The sequence below is a fragment of the Hemitrygon akajei genome, chromosome 29, assembly GCF_048418815.1.
Source record: "Hemitrygon akajei chromosome 29, sHemAka1.3, whole genome shotgun sequence".
NCBI lineage: Eukaryota > Metazoa > Chordata > Chondrichthyes > Myliobatiformes > Dasyatidae > Hemitrygon > Hemitrygon akajei.
Genome location: NC_133152.1, coordinates 49,734,469 through 49,755,334, shown reverse-complemented (window position 1 = coordinate 49,755,334; position 20,866 = coordinate 49,734,469). Strand labels below are relative to the sequence as shown.

The window sequence follows — 20,866 nt, the reverse complement described above, 5'->3', positions numbered from 1 at the left end:
AGGTTAATGTATAGGTTGACTCTGTGGTAAAGAATGCAAATGCAATGTTGCCATTTACTTCAAGGGGAATAGAATAGAGATAATGCTGAGCCTTTATGAAACACTAGTCAGGCTGCTCTTGGAGTATTGTCAAAAGTTTTGGGCCCCATTATCTCAGAAAGGATGTGTTGTCATTGGAGACAGTCCAGAGGAGGTTCATGAGAATGATTCAGGGAATGAAGGGGTTAACATATGAGAAGCTTTTGGCAGCTTTGGGTCTGTACTCACTGGAATTTAGAAGAATGCAGGGGTATCTCATTGAAACTTACTGAATGTTGAAAGAACTACATAGGGTGGATATGGAGAGGATGTGTCCTTTGGTGGGGGTATCCAGAACTAGAGGGCACAGCCTCAAAATTGAGGCAGGATCTTTTAGAAATTAGGTAAGGAGGAATTGTTTTAGCCAGAGAGTGGTGAATCCGAGGAATGCTCTGCCTGAGGTGGAGGCCAAGTACGTGGGTATATTTAAGGCAGAAGTTAATTGCTTCCTGATCGGTTGGGGCATCAAAGGATATGGTGAGAAGGCAGGTGTATGGGGTTGAGTGAGATCTGGGATCTACCATATTGAATGACAGAGCAGACTTAATGGACTGAATGACCTAATTCTGCACTATGTCTTATGGTCTTACACCATATTATAACATGTTTTATATTAACTTGTATGACTTGATGTTACACTGTGACTTGCGTTAAGCTGTGTTACACAGTGTTATTCCGTGACTTATGATAATCTGTTTTACATCATGATACACTGTGACTTGTGTTAACTTATGTGGCACCGTGTTAGACTGTCACTTATGTTAACTTGTGTGACACTGTATTACACGGTGACTTGTGTTAACCTGTGTGGCACCATGTTACACTGTGACTTGCATTATCCTGTGTTACACCGCGTTACAATGTGACTTGTGTTACACCCTGTTACACTGTGCCTTGTGTTAACCTGTCTTGCACCGTGTTACATTGTGACTTGTGTTACTGTGTTTTACACTGTTATTTGTGTTAACTTGTGTGGTACCATGTTACGCTGTGACTTGTGTTACTTCATGTTACATAGTGACTATTGTTAACCCGAATTGGGTTACACCATGTTTTGTTACACAGTGACTTATCTTGACCTGTGTTACACCATGACTTGTGTTAAATTGTGTTACACCATGAAAGAGAAGAAAGCAGGGTCTCAAAATTTTAAAAATCTGTATTTGTCATCATGTCCAGAGTCTGGATGGATCTATGGCCATGGTGGACGCGCCTCTTGTAATTCACCATTCCAATGGGATCTACAGCTATGGTAGGCTTGCCTTTGGTAATTCACCGATCCACTGGGAATCTTCCCTGTGCAGAAGTTACTTGAGCAATTTGAAGGATTCACCCGTCATCATGTCAACAAATTCTGGAAAAGAAACAGGTTTGTGTGTCAGTGCAGCAGGGTTCAAACCATTCACAGCTTGCACTGAGTTGTTATTCCAAACACCTTGGTAGTCGATAGTGCCATCACCATCTTTGTCTGCCTCCTTCATCATCTGTTCAGCCTCCTCTTCATTGAGAGGCTCCCCAGCGTTCATCAGAACGTACCTTGTGGACCACAGAAAGAAAAGTGAGTAGTTGTTGTAAACAGTGCTGGTCTCATAGATTCATACAGAAACATGCTATTCGGCCCTCTGTGACTATGCTATCTGTTTGCCTTGTTGTACATTAACGTTTTGTTATGTTGCATAGAATAGCTCACAATGCTGTGTCAAACCTTTTAACCTTCTTCAAGTTCAATCGAACTCTTCCCTCCCATATAATCCTCCAGTTTTCAATCATCCATGAGCCTACCTAAGAGATTCTTAAAGACCTGTAATGTATTTGCCTCTACCACCACCCATGGCAGTGCATTCCACTCACCCACCACTCTCCATTTAAAAATCCCACCGCTGATATCCCGCGCCCCCCCCCACCATACTTTCTTCCAATCATCTTGAAATTATGCCTCCTCATATTAGCCATTTCCACCCTGGTAAAAATTCTTCAGCTATCCATTTGATCATCTTGTGTACCTCTATCAAGTCACCTCCAGCAGATTAAAGCTGAGATGCTCAGTAATAGCCAGATCATTCCTGCTCCTTGGAACCAAGGTTGCAAACAACACATTTCACTATCTGTTGCAGTGTATGTTCCACCTCAGGCCAATGTTGGGCAGGCACTAAAGGAGCTAAGTACTGTGATCAGCAATCACCAAACTGTACACTTTTTTTTCTTTTTGTTCTTTTTTTTCTCTCTTTTTGCACTACTTATATAATTATATATATCTTAATGTAGTTTATAGTTTTTATCTATTACAGTATACTGCTGCCGCAAAACAACGTATTTCACATCATACGCCAGTGATATAAAAACAGATTCTGATTCTGATTCGATGTGCATGTGATAAATACATCAATCTGAATCTGAAGTACTGAGCAGGGTCCATTACACGGACTTTACAATGTAGCGGGGTTCAGGAGAGGGATCGCTATTACTGAGGTCAGCGCCATCCGCCCTTCCTCAGGGATAGCGCAGAGAGCCAATTCCTCCATCCCACTCTGGCTCCCAGCTGCATTGGAGAGGTGAGCCTGCCCTCTGCTGGTCTGAAGCCATATGTGAGCCTGTCCCTTCTGCTACCTGGGAAAGCTGCGACTGACTACCTGTCGGGAGGATAGTGACTTCTCTTGACATCTTTTAAGCTTCGAGGATGTTCTGATATGGTCGTCTCTGTGGTGGAGATGTTATCAAGAAGAAGGTACAGGAGCTTCAGGTGCCACACCACCAGGTTCAGGAACAGTTATTACCCCACAGCCATTAGGTTCCTGAACCAGGGTGGATAACTTCACTCACCTCAAAACTGAACTGATTCTACAACCTATGGACTTGATTTCAAGTACTCTACAACTCATGTTCTCAATATTAAATATATTATTTTATCATATTTTCAATATAATAAATTGTGGAATGAGCTTCCTGTATGTGGAATGAGCTTCCTGTAGAAGTAGTAGAGGCCAGATCAGTTGTGTCATTTAAGGTAAAATTGGATAGGTATATGGATAGGAAAGGAGTGGAGGGTTATGGGCTGAGTGCGGGTAGGTGGGACTAGGTGAGATTAAGAGTTCGGCACGGACTAGGAGGGCCGGAATGGCCTGTTTCCGTGCTGTGATTGTTATATGGTTATATGGTTATATAATATACTGTATATAGAAGACAAATTGCAGTTCATTATTATGCATGTTTATTGCACAGTTTGTCTTCTTTTGTATACTTGATGTTTGACAGCCTTTATTAGTGTGTAGTTTTTCATAAACTCTATTGTATTTCTTTATTTTCTTGTGAATACCTGCAAGGCATTGAATCTTAGGGTTGTATATGGTGACATATATGTACTTTGATAACAAAATTTTTTACCTTGACTGCATTCCTGCACTCCTGCACTGGTCCGTCAGCCTGACCCTCAGGCTGACAGACATCTGGGCTGGTGAGCTCTACTGTGTCCAGAACCCCCTTTTTAACATTTTATTTATTTAGTGATACAGTGTGGAACAGGCATTTCTGGCCCAATGGGCCACGCCATTTGGCAACCCACTGATTTAACCTAGCCTAATCAATTTACAATGACCAATTAAACTTACTATCTGGAGCACCCAGAGGAACCCCACACGGTTCACTGGGAAAACGGAAAACCTCCTTACAGATGGTGTCAGAATCACTAATGCATCAGGCTACATGCTCTTATAATATTCCTTGTGTACCCAGGCCTCCCAGTATTTCCAGTGTACCAAGGACTTCACTATTCCCAATATTTCCAGGACACAAGGTATTCCCTGTATTCCCAAGATATCCATCCTCCTTGTTCCTGTAGCCATAGTGTTTATGTGACTGATCTTCTGGTGAATGATGATGGTCAGGATGTTGATTTTGGGACAGTCAGTGAGGGTAGGTGATTGGGCATTCTCCTGGTCATAATGGACCTGCAGGATTGGAAAGCATGCCTTATGAGAATAGTTTGAGTGAACTCGGCCTTTTCTCCTTGGAGCAATGGAGGATGAGAGGTGACCTGATAGAGGTGGACAAGATAATGAGAGGCATTGATCATCTTTCAGGGTTTTTCCCAGGGCTGAAATGGCTAGCATGAGAGGGCATAGTTTTAAGGTGCTTGGAAGTAGGTACAGAGGAGATGTCAGGGGTAAGTTTTTTACGCAAAGAGTGGTAAGTGCGTGGAATGGGCTGCTGGCAGCAGTGGTGGGGGCGACAATGATAGGGTCTTTAAAGAGACTCCTGGATAGGTGCATGGATGTTAGAAAAATAGAGGGCTATGGGTAAGCCTAGGTAGTTCTAGGTAAGAACATGTTTGCCACAGCTTTGTGGGCCGAAGGGCCTGTATTGGTCTGTAGGTTTTCTATGTTTCTATAGACAATCTCATGGCCATTCGGGGTGTGAATGTTGCCTTCAGTTTATCAGCCCAGATCTGTCTGTATGTGGGCAAGCTCTGCTTTATCAGCGGGAATTGTGAGTGGACGTGAACTCACAGTTCTTTTGGTTAATGAACCTGCAGTAGAGACACAATGGAGGAGCCCAGAGGGACATTCCTTGTCCAAATGCCCTGGCCAAACTCAGGGCCCTGAGGCTACTCATCAGGAACAACAATCATCACTCCCATGTCTTCAGTGCTGCCCTCCAGTGTTGGCTCAGTGAAAGACAAGCCAGACCAGGACAACATCTCATAAACCATCAATCTACAGGCCATGCCAGTCAGGCACTAGGGCTATATTTTTCTTGTGTGACTGTCTTTTTGTTGTTGTAGCTATATGTGCTGTGTGTGACTGGTGGTTCTGGGTTTGTTCCTGAAGGAAACACTGTTTTGATTAGGCTGCATTCAGGTCTCTACTGACAGAAGAAGGGGCAAAGGTGGAATACTGGCACCTTAAAACAAGTCGCTTCGGGCAGATGGGGCTCATCAGCCATGGTTGGCAGCTCATCTAGGAGAATGAAAACTCTGATCTCAAACCTCCACTGCCTTGCGGCTACACCCACTAATAGGGAAGGCTTCGGGAGTAAACTCCAGGGAAAAATTCGGAGCTGGAGTCCCCGAGGCAGTCCTACATTGAGTTGGTAGCTCCTGTGAGACAGCTGATACCAAACTGCATTGGTCTCTGTCTTTCCTTTGGGTTCATCAGATGTGTGGAGAGGGAGAGCTTGCTACATGGGCAACAGCTCACACTCCATATCATACAAGCTTGTGTATCCAGATAGCTAGGGTGCATTATCTGTGGTCAACTCTGACCAACAGAGGCTTCAGTTAATTATTCATGTATAGTTGAATGACAATTAAACTTGAACTTGAACTTCCAACACAAACCACTTCCCACTTAGGGTGTTAGGAATAGAAAGTGAGGCAAGTGTTCCAGCATCATTACCACATCACTCACAGACATCTCACTGGTGTGATCTAAGAACCACAGCAACAAATGCCTACACTCCGAATGCCTGCTTTAGACATCTGGTCAGCAAGTCCAGAGTCAGGAGATAGAACATAGATCAGTACAGCACCGGAGCAGGCCCTCCATCCCACAATGGTTAGATACATAGATGGTAGGGGTATGGAGGGCTACGGTCTTAGTGCAGGTTGATGGGAGTAGGCACTTTAAATGGTTCAGCAAGGATTAGATGGGCCAAAGGACCTGTGTCTGTGCTGTGCTTTTCTATGACCCTAATGTTGCACCAAAACTACTTAAATTAGTAATCAAATGCCCAACTAAACTAATTCCTTCTTGCCTGCTCAATGTCCATGTCCTTTCATTTCCTGCACTTTCATGTGCCTACCTAAGAGTCTTGTGAAGGCCTCTATTGTATCTGCCTCCACCACTACCCCAGCAGTGAATTCCAGGCACCCACCACTCTCTGTGTTAAAATCATGCCTCTCATATCTCCTTAAATCCAGCCCCTCACCTTCAATGCAAGCCGCCTGGTATTAAACATCTCAACCATAGGAAAAAGATATCGTCAGTCTACTCTATCTGTGTCTGTCATATTCTTATAAACCTCTATCAGATCTCTCCTCCACATTGCTCCAGGGAAAACAACCCAAATCTGTCCAACGTCTCATCATGGAACGCGCCCTCTAATCCAGGCAGCATCCTGGTAAACCTCTTGGGCAACCTCTCCAAAACCTCAACATCATTCCTATAATGGGATGGCCAGAACTGAATGCAATACTCCAAATACGAGCTTTATAAAGGTGCGTTGTAACTTAAGACATAGGAGCAGAATTAGACCAGTCAGCCCATTGAGGCTGCTCACCAATCCCGGTCAACTCTTCCTCTCACACAACTAGAAGACACAAGTCCTTGGCTTGAACTCCTCCCCAGAGTCACCCCCCCCCCCCCCAGTCCAAGCCCAGGGTTGGGAGCAAGCAGTATTAATTTCTGCCTCACATCTCTGCTGTGCAGCCAGCTGACACCTGAACCACACTGTTCAGATGGACAGTGTCCCAGACAAATAGGTCCCTCTCTTTGTGAGGACAGATGTCCCTGTGCCAGGAGCACCAGGTGGTGTGGGACTGAGACCACCTACTTCAATGTATTCCAGTCTATGTAACCCTTCAGGTCAGGGTCAAACACCAGGAAAGCCTGCTTCAATTCCTCATCCTGGTTCTTGGCCTTCTCATGGTAATCTCCCATCAGCACAAGGAAGTTGTCGCAGTTAAACAGACCTTTCCCTGTCAAAGAAAACAAACAGTGAAGGGTATCAGCCTGATGTGTGTAGCCATGGAGTTCCAGATTAATTCCAAGGGTTAATACTGCATTGTAAAGACCCAGAATACATACAGACAGATAGACACACACACACAGACCCATACACATATTCAGACATACACTCAGTAACCACTTTATTAGGTTCACCTGCTCATTAATGCAAATATCTAATCAGCCAATCATGTGACAGCAATGCATCAAAGCATGCAGACATGGTCAAGAGTTCAGTTGTTGTTCAGACCGAACATCAGAATGGGGAAGAAATGTGACTTAAGTGACTTTGACTGTGGAATGGTTGCTGGTGCCAGATGGGGTGCTTTGAGTATCTCAGTAACTGCTGATCTCCTGGGATTTTCACACACAACAGTTTCCAGAGTGTACATACAATGGTATGAAAAACAAAAAAAAAACATGAATTCAGTGGCCGTTCTGTGGGTGAAAACACTTTGTTAATGAGAGAGGTCAGAGGAGAATGGAGAATGGCCAGACTGGTTCAATCTGATATGAAGGCGACAGTAACTCAAGTAACCACGCATTATAACAGTGGTGTGCTGAAGAGCATTTCTGAATGCACAACATATTGAATCTTGAAGTGGATGGGCTACAGCAGTAGAAGACCATAAATACACTCAGTAGTCACTTTATTAGTTACAGGACACACACACACACACACACACACACACACACACACACACACACACACACACACACACACACACACACACACACACACACACACACACACACACACACACACACACACACACCTAATGTTTCAGACAAGATGCTGGATGCCATTGACCACCCTTCCTTCACTGGGTAATGATGATGAGGAGACTCTTTCCCAAGGTGCCTGGATGAAGTTGACACGCTGAGGGACAAGAATCAATTCTCTCTGACCAACAATGACCAGTTGTTTCTCCAAAACATGGCAGACAGGAACAATGGGCTCAGTTTGAATCACAGCCTGACCCAAAAAGGTCTTTGTCCTCAAACGTTAATTGTTTCTCTCTCTACCGCTGCCTGAGGTACTGCGTATTTCCAGCATTTTCGATTTGACTCTGGTTTGGGTCAGAGCTGGGGATTTTGGATTTGACTCTAGTCTGGGGCAGGGCTGGGGAAGACTGCAGAATTCCTTCTTTAGAGAGTTTTCCAAATGGAAGCCATTCCTCTGTCCTCACCCAGAGAAATTACTTCTTTGAATTCAGACCTAACTATGGAACCAGCTGTATTGAAATGTATGTGTCCCCGTGGGCAGAGTGACTTGTCCCAACGGATCACAGATCCAGCTCTCTGGGTGTCTCATTCAGCAGTTTAACCTATAACTTAAAAATGGCAGATGGAATTGAATGCAGGCGAGTGAGTTGCACTTCACTGGGATCAACCAGGGTAGGCCATACACAGTGAATGGTAGGGCACAGAGGAGTCTGGTAGAACAAAGAGATCTGGGAATACAGGTCCATAATTCATTGAAAGTGGTGTTGCAGGTTGATAAGGTGATTAAGAAAGCTTTAGGCACATTGGCCTTCATAAATCGAAGTATTGAGTGTAGGAGATGGGATGTTATGGTGAAGTTGTATAAGACATTGGTGAGAACTAATTTGGAGTATTGTGTGTAGTTTTGGTCACCTGCCTACAGGGAAGATGTAAATAAGGCTGAAAGAGTACAGAGGAAATTTACAAGGATGTTGCTGGGTCTGGAGGACCTGAGTTATATGGAAAGATTGAATAGGTTAGGACTTTATTGCTTGGAATGTAGATGATTGAGAGGAGATTTGATAGAGGTATACAAAATTATAAGGGGTATAGTTAAGGTATAGCAAACAGGCTTTTTCCATTGAGGTTGGTTGGAACTACAACCAGACATCATGGGTTAAGGAGGAAAGGTGAAAAGTTTAAGGGGGAACATGAGGGGAAACTTCTTCACTCAGAGGGTCATGAGAGTGTGGAACGAGCTCCCAGCGCAAGTGGTGCATGCAAGCTTAATTTCAATGTTTAAGAGAAGTTTGGATAGGTACATTAATGGTAGTGGTATGGAGGGCTATGGTCCCAGTGTAAAGTGATGCGAATGGGCAGTTTAAATGGTTCAGCATAGACTAGATGGACCAAAGGGCCTGCTTCTGTGCTGTATTTTTCTAAGATGCTATGACTCTAAATCATAAACATGAGAGATTCTGCAGATGCTGGAAATCCAGTACAGCACACACAAAATGCTGGGGGAACAGCAGATCAGGTAGCTTCTATAGAGAGGAATAAATAGTTGACGTTTCAAGCCAAGATCCTTAATGAGGACAGGAAAGGAAAGGGAAATATGCCTGAAGGAGAAGAAGATGGGGGAAGGGAAGGAGGACAAGCTGGTAGGTGATAGGTGTGACCAGGTGAGGGAGAAGGAAGGTGTGTTGCAGAGGGGTTGGAAACCAAACCAGTGTGTGGCAAACTTCATGTTGTCCTGGCTTGTTAATGAGATGGACCTTTCATGGCGAGAGAGGAGGATCTCTTACCCTCTTTGTCAACATCCTTGGCCATCTGTGCCAGCTCCCGTTTGGTGATGTTGATCCCCAGCAGGCTCATCAGTTTGGCTAAGTCATCCGTCTTCACCAAGCCATTCCCTTCTTCATCAAACATCTCAAACACTCCCTTGTACTCATCCAGGAGCTCAGGGGGCAGTGTGCCAGGCTGGAGAGGACAGAAACACATTTTAAAAAAGTCAAAATGCCATTTGGTATGGAGGGGCCAGTGCACAGGATCAGAAAAATCTGCAGAAGGTTGTAAACTCAGCCAGCTCTATCATGGGCACTAACCTCCCCAGCACTGAGGACATCTTTAAATGGTGATGCCTTAAAAAGACAGCATCCATCATTAAGGACCCCCATCACCCATCACATGTCCTCTTCTAATTGCTACTGTCAAGGATGAGGTACAAGAGCCTGAAGGCACACACTCAACATTTTAGGAATAGCTTCTTCCCCTCCACCATCAGATTTTTGAATGGCCATAGACCCATGAACCCTACCTGTTTCTTTTTGCACTACTTACTTCATTTGATGTTTTAATTTATTCCATATTTTTCATTATAATCTATGATATATTTAATAGAGTGCATTTTATTGCTGCTGCAAAACAACAAATTTCACAACATATATAAGTGATGTTAAACCTGATTCTAATTCTGAAATGAGGGGTTGTGATTGATTTTCATTTCAAGGGGATTATTGCTAACCTTAGTTTTCTAGCAGATTTTTACTGCTAATGCTGCAGAGTATTTCATTTAGTGGCTTTCTGTAAAAGCAGTGTGTCCAGTTGTTGGAATGTTTTGGTTTCGGCTAAGATAAGGGGATATGATTTTCAACTTAGGAATGTTGTGTCAGCCAAACAGGATGGTGGAACTAGGAGAAGGTTCTAGAGAGAGCTGGGTGGATTGAGATTTGTGACGGACACTGGTGATGTTTGTGGGGTTTTTTTGGTGAGAGCTGTGGAGAGGACAGGAAGAAAGATGCATGAGAAGGGGGGAGTATCGGTGTTGCACGAAGGGACCGGTTGCACCTGAACCTGAGGGGGACCAATATTCTCACGGGCAGGGCTGTTAGGGCTGTTAGGGAGGGTTTAAACTAATTTGGCAGGGGGGTGGGAATCAGACTGAAGGGACTCAGGATAGGATGGATGGTAAAAAAGCAAAGATAGGGTGCAGTCAGACTGTCAGGAAGGGCGGCAGATGACTTTTACAGATTGTCAGGTACGATGTTGTGGCTATTACTGAATCATGGCTGAAGGATGGTTGTAGATAGAAGCCAAATATCCAAGGTTTCTCATTGTGTCAGAAGGATAGGAAGATAGGCAGAGGGGGTGGTGTGGCTCTGCCGGTAAAGAATGACATCAAGTTATTAGAATTATGTGACATGTGACATCTTTGTGGGTTGAGTTAAGAAATTGCAAGGGTAAAAGGACCCTGATGGCAGTAATATGCAGGCCTCCCAACAGTAACTGGGATATGGACTACAGAATACTACAGGAAATTGAAAATGGTGTGTCAAAAGGGCAATGTTACGATAGTCATAGGAGACTTTAGCATGCAGGTAGTTTGGGAAAATCAGGTTGGTAATGAGTCCCAGGAGACTGAATTTGTTAATGCCTATGAAATGGCATTTTAGAGCAGTTTGCTTTGGAGCTTACTAAGGGATCAACTATATTGGATTAGGTGTTATATAATGAACTGGAGGGGATTAGGAAGCTTAAGCTAAAGGAACCCTTAGGAGACAGTGATCACAATACGATTGAGTTCATCTTGAAATTTTATAAGGAGAAAGTAAAGTCTCCCTACGTAGCCGTATTTCAGTGGAGTAAAGGAAATTACAGTGGTATGAGAAAGGAGTTGGCCAAAGTAACTTGGAAGAAAATGCTGGCAGGGACGATAGCAGAGCAGCAATGGCTTGAGATTTCTGGGGAAAATGAGAAAGGTGCATGATATATTCAAAAAACAAAGAAATACTCAAATGGCAAAATAGTACAACCATGGCTGACAAGGGAAGTCGAAGCTATTATAAAAGCAAAAGAGAGGGCATACAACAAAGCAAAATTAGTGGGAAGATAGAGGATTGAGAAGCTTTTACAGAAAGCAACAAAAAGAACTGTTATGAGGGAAAAGATAAAATATGAAAGCAAGCTAGCAAACAATATCAAGGTGGACAGAAAAAGCTTTTTCAAGTAAATAAAATATAAAAGAGAGATAGAGTGGCTATAGAACCACTAGTAAATGAGGTAGGAGAAAAATAACAAGGGACAAGGAGATGGCAAATGAACTAAGTGAGTTTTTTGCATCAGCCTTCACTGTGGAAGACACTAGCCATCTGCCAGGTGTTGAAGGGGTGAGGGAAGAGAAGTGAGTGCAGTTTCTATTACAAGGGAGATGGTGCTCAAAAAACTGAAAGACCTAAAGGTACATAAGTCACCCAGACTAGATGAACTACAGCCTAGGGTTCTGAAAGAGGTAGTGGTAGAGATTGTGGAGGCCTTATTAAGTGATCTTTCAAGAATCATTGGACTCTGGCATGGTTCTGGAAGACTAGAAAATTGCAAATGTCACTCCACTCTTTAAGAAAGGAGGGAAGCAGCAGAAAGGAAATTATAATCCATTGAGGCTGACCTCAGTGGTTGGGAAGATGTTGGAGTCAATTTTTAAGGATAAGGTTATGGAGTACTTTGTGACACAGGACAAGTCAATATGTTTCCTTAAGGGAAAATCTTGCCCGACAAACCTGTTGGAATTCTTTGAGGAGATTACATTTAGGATAGATAAAGGGGATGCAGTGGATGTTATATATTTGGATTTTCAGATTTGACAAGGTACCACACATAAAGCTGCTTACCAAGTTAAAAGCCCATGTTATTACAGGAAAGTTACTGGCATGGTTAGAGTATTGGCTGATTGGTAGGAGGCAGCAAGTGGGAAGAAAAAATTCTTTTTCTGGTTGGCTTCCAGTGACTGGCAGTGTTCTTCATGGGTTGGTGTTGGGACTGCTTCTTTTTATGCTGTATATCAATGATTTAGATGATGGAATAGATGGCTTTGTTGCCAAGTTTGCAGATGATACAAAGATTAGAGGTGGGTCAGGTACTGTTGAGAAAACAGGAAGGCTGTAGAAGGACTTAGACAGATTAGAAGAATGGGCAAGGAAGTGGCAAATGAAATACCACATTGGAAAATGCATGGTCATGCACTTTGGTAGTAGAAATAAATGTGCAGACTATTTTCTAAAGGGGGAGAAAATCTAAAAATCAGTGATGCAAAGGGACTTGGGAGTCCTTGTACAGAACACCCTAAAGATCAACTTACATGTATAAAATTCTAAAGGGATTGGACAGGCTAGATGCAGGAAGATTGTTTCCGATGTTGGGGAAGTCCAGAACGAGGGGTCACAGTTTAAGGATAAAGGGGAAGCCTTTTAGGACCAAGATGAGGAAAAACTTCTTCACACAGAGAGTGGTGAATCTGTGGAATTCTCTGCCACAGGAAACAGTTGAGGCCGGTTCATTGGCTATATTTAAGAGGAAGTTCGATGTGGCTAAAGGGATCAGGGGGTATGGAGAGAAAGCAGGTACAGGGTTCTGAGTTGGATGATCAGCCATGATCATACTGAATGGCAGTGCAGGCTCGAAGGGCTGAATGGCCTACTCCTGCACCTATTTTCTATGTTTCTATGTTGAGTCGGTGGTGAGGAAAGCAAATGCAATGTTAGCGTTCATTTCAAAAGGTCTAGAATACAAGAGCAGGGATGTGATGCTGAGGTTTCATAAGGCACTGGTGAGGCCTCACCTTGAGTATCTAGAAAAAGATGTGCTGGCATTGGAAAGGGTTCAAAGGAGGTTCATAAGGATGATTCTGGGAATGAAAGGGTTATCATATGAAGAACATTTGATGGCTCTGGGCCTATACTCACTGATATTTAGAAGGATGAGGGGGGGATCTCATTGAAACCTTTCAAATGTTGAAAGGCCTAGACAGAGTGGATGTGGAAAGGATATTTCCCATGGTGGGGGAGTCTAGGACAAGAAGGCATAGCTTCAGGATAGAAGGTGTCCACAGAGATGCAGAGAAATTCATCACCAGAGGCGGTGAATTTGTGGAAGTGATTACCACAGGCAGATGTGGTGGCCAGTTTGTTGGGTTTATTTAAGGTGGACATTGATAGATTCTTGATTGGCTACAGCATCAAAGGTTACAGGGAGAAAGCTAAGGAGTTGTGCAGAGGAGGGGAGAAAGAGGATCAGCCATGATTGAATGGGGGAGCAAATGGCCTAATTCTGCTCCTATGTCTTATGGTCTTATGTCAAATTAGTTGCAAATGTTAGAAAGCGGATAGGATTGTTAGGAATGACAGATAAAAGAATTGAGAATTCATTCCTCAATCTTTGGTTTCTGCAGTGGAGGATTTGTTCATCTGCTCCTCGATGGTATGCCTTTAGTTTGTAAGCACCTGCGTTTGGAAATACTTTATAGTTTAGAAATTTGGAATTCTTACAAGTTAAAAATCCTCCATGAATTTTAAGTCTGTGCCAAGAATTATTTGTCTTACTTACATGTGTTTGACTGAACACTATATAATCACTTTTAAACAACTTTGTTAACTGGATTTATCTCCTCCTTGGTAGGGAACAAAGATTATTAACAGCTAGACCACAGTGGAGATGAAACTGTGAACTTGTCCTTGGAGTATAGGTTGATACAGTATACCCTCCCAAATGCAGGAGGTCTCGTAGGTACTTGTACTGGTTTAGAGCTTTGCCGGACAGCCGACAATATCGTCACAGAGTAATGCAAAACCTCTCAGCTGTCTGTTCAGGGTTGTAACGACTCCTGTTAGATTGTATACAGAGAGGGAGGGGAGCAGTCTGGTAGAAGGTGCAGAGGGGGAAGGAAGGGAACAGTCTATAAGAAGGTGCAGAAGGAGAGGGGAGGGTATCAGTCTGGAAGACAGTGCAGAGGGAGGGGGGAGGGGTCAGTTGGGAAGGTGTAGAGGAGGAATGGAGAAGAGGGGAGTCAGTCTGGAAAAGGTGCAGAGAAGGATGGGGGTCAGTCTGGAAGAAGATGGGGAGGCAGAGGGGGTCAGTCTGAAGCAGGTGCAGAGGGGTAGGGGGTCTGTCTGGATGGAGCAGAGGGGGAGTGGAGGGGAGGAGGTTCCGTCTAGAAGAATGTGCAGTGTAGGAGGGTAGGGGATCAGTCTGGAAGAGGGTGGGGAGGGGAGAGTATCAGTCTGGAAGACTGTGCAGGGGGGTGGGAGGGGATCTGTCTGGAAGAAGGTGCAAGGGGGTGGGAGGGGATCTGTCTGGAAGAAGGTGCAGCCATAAAACTGGGAACTTGCAACCACTCTTCAGTGTTCAAACATTGGAAATGAAGATGATGCATACATGGCAAGGTTTAGAGGTTGGGGCAGAGCTGACAACTCATGGTAGTCTGTGAGTTTCTAGAGAAGACAGGAGACCCAAGGGATTGCTGTTCACTGGCACTGTAACCCTGGAGAGTTTCTCCCTAACTAGATCTGTCCAAACTGGGGCTCCCACTGACCAGGACATTGAAATGTGTACCTCTGGGCAAATGGTTATCACTTAACCTGTATTTTACCACATACTGAAACCACAGAGCAACTTACATTCATGAACTTAAAGTAAACGCTCAGCCTAACCGTGCACCCTTGACATCAGCCAGACTGGTTCGCCACACTCAACGTTTCAGGGACAGCTTCTACCCTTCTGCCATCAGATTTCTGAATGAATAATGAACCCATGAACACTAACTCATTAATTTTATTCTCTTTTTGCACTATTTACTGTATTTAATTTTTAAAAATTTCTTCTATATTATGTATTGCAATGAACTACTGCTGCTAAGTTAACAAATTTCACAACACATGCCGGTGAAAATAAACCTGATTCTGTTATATATATTTTTTTTATATATTCTAACTTATAGTAGTTTTTATGGTTTGCACTGTACTGCTACCGTAATACAACAAATTTCATGATGTGTGTCAGTGATATTTATTTTATTTTATTTAGAGATACAATGCCCTTTGGTCCAATAAGCTGCAACACCCAGCAACCCACCAACTTAACCCTTGATTAATCACAGACAATTTACAATGACTAATTAACCTATTAATTGGTACACCTTTGGAGTGTGGAAGGAATCCGGAACTCCTGGAAGAAACTCTTGCAATCACAGGGTGGGGGGGGATCATACAAACTCCTTACAGACAGCACCGAAACTAACCTCCAAACTCTGATGGCCCAAGCTGCAACAGTGTTAGACTAACCACTATGCTACGTGGTGCCCCCCCGATTCTGTTTCTAATTCAGAGTTCTACCTCACTTTTTGCTTTGTTTCATCTGCTCCTTTTCCCACAAGTAGAGAAACTTTGCATTTAATACAATAGATAGATGCAAATTCAATTTTCCAAGAACAGGTACAAACATTTCAGGGCAACAACTAAACACCAATGCCAGAAGAAGTTGAATCAAAGTTCTTTAGCCCCAATGTAAAGTGTCACATCAACAATGTATCACTGTTCCAATCTATATGATTAAACAGACATGGAAGACAAGGAACTTCTTCCATCTGTCATTTATAACCACATAAATCGTTGATATTCTGTTCAGATGTTACTTACCATGGTGAGGGAAGGGCAGGACCTGTGGCAGATATCTGTCCTGTTCCTCAGTTGGACTAATACAGCTGTAACACAGACACATCTTTTACATTATTGAAGAGAGTAATCTCTCAATGCCCAGGGGTTTAAAATTTAAACCTCCCTTTTATGGTTTGATGAAGTCTCTCAACAGATCTATTCCTGGATGGTGTGCACAGATTTTCAAATGTGAGTTTTCATGTAGTAATTTCCCTGTGAAAAATCTGAAACAGAGAATAGAATCACACTTGAAGTGGTGCTTGTATTAAGGTTAAGCTGTGTATGTTAGGACTCTGCAACTCATCTTCTCAGTATTTAGTATTTCCACAATTTTACAGTTGTATAAGTTTTCATAAATTCTATTGTATTTCATTTTTCTTGTAAATGCCTCCAAGAAACTGAATCTTAGGGCATTATATGGTAACATATATGTACTTTGATAATGTATTTACTTTGATTTAGAACAGAGGTGAGGAAGAATTCTTTAGCTAGAGAGTTGTGAATTTATGGAATTTATTGCCACAGACAGCTGTGGGGGCCAAGTCATTAGGTATATTTAAAGCAGAAATTGATAGGTTCTTGATTAGTAAGGGTGTCAAAGGTTATGGGGAGAAAGCAGAAGAATGGGGTTAAGAGGGATATTAAATCAGCAATGTTGGAATGACAGAGCATGCTTGATGGGCTGAATGGCCTAGTTCTGCTCCTATCTTTTACGGTCTAAAGGTCTTTGGCATACTGGAGTTTATGCTAGTTGCCAAACCTGTTTGCATTCATTACAGATTAGAAGCTGGACATTTCTTTCCTTTAACCTGTTCCAGTTTCTTTCAATTTCTTTTGATCTTTTCTGAGAAATCCTTTTAAGACAAGCTCAGAAATTTTCCACGCTGAGATTTATATTGGAAACGTCAGCAGTGACTGTTTGGAAAGGAAGAAACAACAGCCAGTACTGGAATGGATCTTAGAGTGAGATGCGGATCTTCAGAAACCATTAGCCAGGAATGACCATGGAGTGAGGCATGGATCTTCAGAAGCAATTAGGCAGGAATGACTCTGGGAACCATTATCCAATGTTTCAAACAAAATTAGTCTGGGATTGTTTCTGTCTTGCCTTAAAAAAGGCATAATTTGCACAATCAAAAGAAAGATAAAACGCTAAAAAGTGGATATCAAAGAACTAGCATTTGGGCCATACCTCTCCGAAACGCTCGCCTCTATGTAGCTATCTAAATTCCTCTTAGATGTTGCAATTGTAGCCACCTCAAACACCTTTCTCTGGCCACTCATTGCAGGTACTCATTACCCATTGTGTTAAGAAGTTACCTCTCAGGTCTCTTTGAAATCTCTCCCCTCTTATCTTGTATCTGTGCCCTCTCGTTTTGGACTCCGCACCCCTGGGGAAAAGGCAGTGACCTTATCCACTCTCCTCATGATTTTATAAACTTTGAGGTCACCCCTCATTTTCCTGCACTCCAGAGAATAAAGATAGTGAGGCTATCTCTCCCTATGACTCAGACCCTCCAGTCCAGGCAGCAACCTCGTAAATCTCACAAAATGCTGGAAGAACTCAGCAGGTCAGGCAGTATATATGGAAAAGAGTAAACAGTTGACATTTTGAGCTGAGACCTTTTGTGTATGTCGCTTTGGATTTCCAGCATCTGCAGATTTTCTTGAGTTAGTAATCCTCGTAAATCTCTTCTGCACCCTCTCCTATAACTAAAACTTTACACAATACACCATGTACAGACTCACCAATGACTATTATAGACCATAAGACAGAATTAGTCCATTCAGCCCATTGACTCTGCTCCACCATTCAATCATGGCTGATTCAGCATGGTTTCCTTTCTCCTTGTCAGGGGAAAGCTTGCCTGACAGATCTGTTGGAATTCTTTGAGAAAGTAACAGGCAGGATAGACAAAGGAGAGTTAGTGGATGTTGTTTATTTGGATTTTCAGGTGGCCTTTGACAAGGTGCTTCACATGGGGCTGCTTAACCAGTAAGAGCCCAAGGTATTACAGGAAAGATACTGATATGGATAGAAGATTGGCTAACTGGCAATAGTCTAAGAACGGGAATAAAGGGGACCTTTCTCTGGTTGGCTGCCAGTGACTAGTGGTGATCCACAGTGGTCAGTGTTGGGATCACTTCTTTTCACATTATATGTCAATGATATGGAAGATGGAATTGATGGCTTTGTGGCCAGGTTTGCAGACATTATGAAGATAGGTGGATGGGCAGTTAGTGTTGAAGAAGTAGGGAGTCTCCAAAGGGCTTAAATAGATTGGAAGAATGGGTAAATAAGTAGCAGATGGAATATAGTGCAGACAAATGTATGGTCATGCACTTTGCTAGGAGGAATAAAGGTATAGACTATTTTCTAAACAGGGAGAAAATTCAAAAATCGAAGGTGCAAAGGTGGGAGTCCTTGTGCAGGATTCCCTAAAGTTAACTTGCAGTCATAGTCAGTGGTAAGGAAGGCAAATGCAATGTTTGCATTCATTTTGAGAAGACTAGAATAGAAAAAATAATTTCAGGATGTTTATTGTATACATTTCTCTGACATTAAATGTACCTATTGAAACCTATAAAAGCAAGGATGTAATGCTAAGATTTCATAAGGCACTGGTCAGACTGCATAGCGTATTGTAAACAGTGTTGGGCCCCTTTTCTAAGAAAAGATGTGCTGGCATTGGGGAAGGTCCAGAGGAGGTTCCGGAGAATTATTCCAGGAATGAAAGGCTTAACATATGAGGAGCTCTGAGCTTGTACTCGCTGGATTTCAGAAGAATGAGGTTGGTGTGATGGATCTCATTGAAACCTATTGAATATTGAAAGGCCAAGAGAGAGTGGATGTTAAGAAGATGTTTTCAATAGTGGGAGAGTCTAGGACTAGAGACCACATCCTCAGAATAGAGGGTGTCCAGTTAGAATAGAGATGAGGGGGAAATTGCTTCAGCCAGAGGGTAGTGAATCTGTGACACAGACGACCATGGAGGACGTCATTGGGTATATTTAAAGCAGCATTTGATAGGTTCTTGATAATAAATCAGCCATGATGAAAATCCATTCAATGGGCCCATTTCTGCTCTTAGGATTTATGGACTGTTATCCATCTTCATCCCATTCTCCTGCCTTCTCCCCGTAACCTTTGATGTCCTGACTAATCAAGAACCTATCACCCTCTGCTTTAAATATACTGTGTCTGCCTTTACACAACTGTGATCAAGTGACAGTGTGTCCACCTCCCATCCCTTCCTGGAGCTAGTGGGTCTGTAACATGCTGAGACACAGTGCTGGACACATCAACCCCTCCCTGTGGCCCTCAGTTTTACTCTCATTATATATCATCAGGGTCAATGACAGCATCTTGTTTTGTTGTAGTGTTGTTGTTGTTTTACACTTTTTCAATTTACATTAAAGCTTCTTTCAAATTTACATATGAATATGATCTTAATTTCTTTAGATTTTATTATAGTTTTATTCATATTTTAATTATATAAATATTAAAAATATTTAATTTTTTAAAATTACTTCAATGCCTTGTTGGTGACATCTGTGAACCATAGGGATTAGAGAGAGAGCGGTGTGTTCAGCTCCCTGGGATTCATAAACACTAAGGGAAAGATGCAACCATCAAATGACGGAGATCTCAAAAGTGAGCTGCTGTGTTAGTGGAATCAAATTCTCCCAGGAATTTCCCACTGAGATCACCGGATTTAGGAACCCGTTCAGTGTGTCCGTGCTTCAGAACAGGTGTCTGTGAGTCCCAGGACACGGGCTAAAGCCAGCACTCCAAATATGGCTAACCATCAGAGGAGGGTTATTTAAATCCTCCTTGGGGAGCAAGGAAGCTGGTTCCGACTCAGGACAAATATAAACCTGTTCCAGACAGATCATGCTGATTCTGCACTTCATTAAATAATTCAAAATGTAATCATTAAAAGGTTAATTTTAGCATGAAATGCAGGAGCACCAATTAAAACTGCCTGGAATCAGTGTCATAGAGCCTTACAGCATGGAAAGAGGCCCTTCAGCCCAAAACATTCATGCTGGCTGTGTTGCCCAGCAAGCTTGTCTGTCCATGTACTGATCTGGATGACTTTTAAGTGTTCCTAATGAATCAGAATCTGAATCAGGTTTAATATCACTGGCAGATGACATGAAATTTTTTGTATTGCAGCAGTACATTGCAATTCATAATAACATAAAAGCTATAAATTACAATAAGAAATATATATTTTATAAAAATTAAATTAAATAATTAGTACAAAAAGACAGCAAAAAATAGTGAGGTAGTGAACTTGGTTCATTGTCCATTCAAAAATTTGATGGTGGAGTGGAAGAATCTGTTAGTGAAATGTTGACTGTGCGTCTCCTTAATTGTTACAATGAGAAGTGGGTATGTCAGGTGATGGGATGCCCCCTTATCAAGGCAATAAGACCATAAGACAGAGGAACAGAATTAAGCCATTCAGCCCATTGAGTCTGATCCATTTCCCTCTCAGACCCATTCTACTGCCTTCTCCCCGTAACCTTTGATGCTCTGATTAATCAAGAACCTATCACCCCCACCTTAAGTATACCCAATGAACTGACCAGCATAGCTGTCTGTGGCAATGAATTCCAAAGATGCACCACCCTCTGACTAAAGAAATTCCTTCTCATTTCGATTCCAAATGGACATTCCTCAATTCTGAGGCTGTACCCTCTGGTCCTGGACTCTTCCACTGCAGGAAACATCCACTCTATCTCAGCCTTTCAATATTCAATAGATTTCAATGAGATCCCTCCTCATTCTTCTAAACTCCAGCAACTACAGACCCCTAGCCATCAAGTGCTCCTCATATGTTAACCCTTTCATTTCTGGGATCATTCTTGCGG

General features: G+C 42.6%; 1 protein-coding gene across 1 annotated transcript; it reads right to left on the bottom strand.

The window, feature by feature from the left end:
* Positions 1-1,213: 1,213 nt before the first annotated feature.
* LOC140718582 (calglandulin-like) lies at positions 1,214-16,032 on the bottom strand. The gene is made up of 5 exons (XM_073032544.1): positions 15,968-16,032; positions 9,308-9,482; positions 6,625-6,769; positions 1,514-1,614; positions 1,214-1,432 (listed from the first exon to the last, which is right to left on the bottom strand). Exons 1-5 carry the CDS (start codon positions 15,968-15,970, stop codon positions 1,386-1,388), a joined length of 471 nt encoding a protein of 156 aa, XP_072888645.1. The 5' UTR covers positions 15,971-16,032; the 3' UTR covers positions 1,214-1,385.
* Between the last annotated feature and the right edge of the window lie 4,834 nt (positions 16,033-20,866).

What these genes read in the sequence shown, in the direction of transcription:
- LOC140718582 (XM_073032544.1), bottom strand. An exon ending in CAAGGATGTTGACAAAGAGG is followed by an intron (nt 6,770 to 9,307) that starts GTAAGAGATCCT and finishes TTTCTTTGACAG; the next exon opens with GGAAAGGTCTGTTTAACTGC. An exon ending in TGGCACTATCGACTACCAAG is followed by an intron (nt 1,433 to 1,513) that starts GTGTTTGGAATA and finishes TTTCTTTTCCAG; the next exon opens with AATTTGTTGACATGATGACG.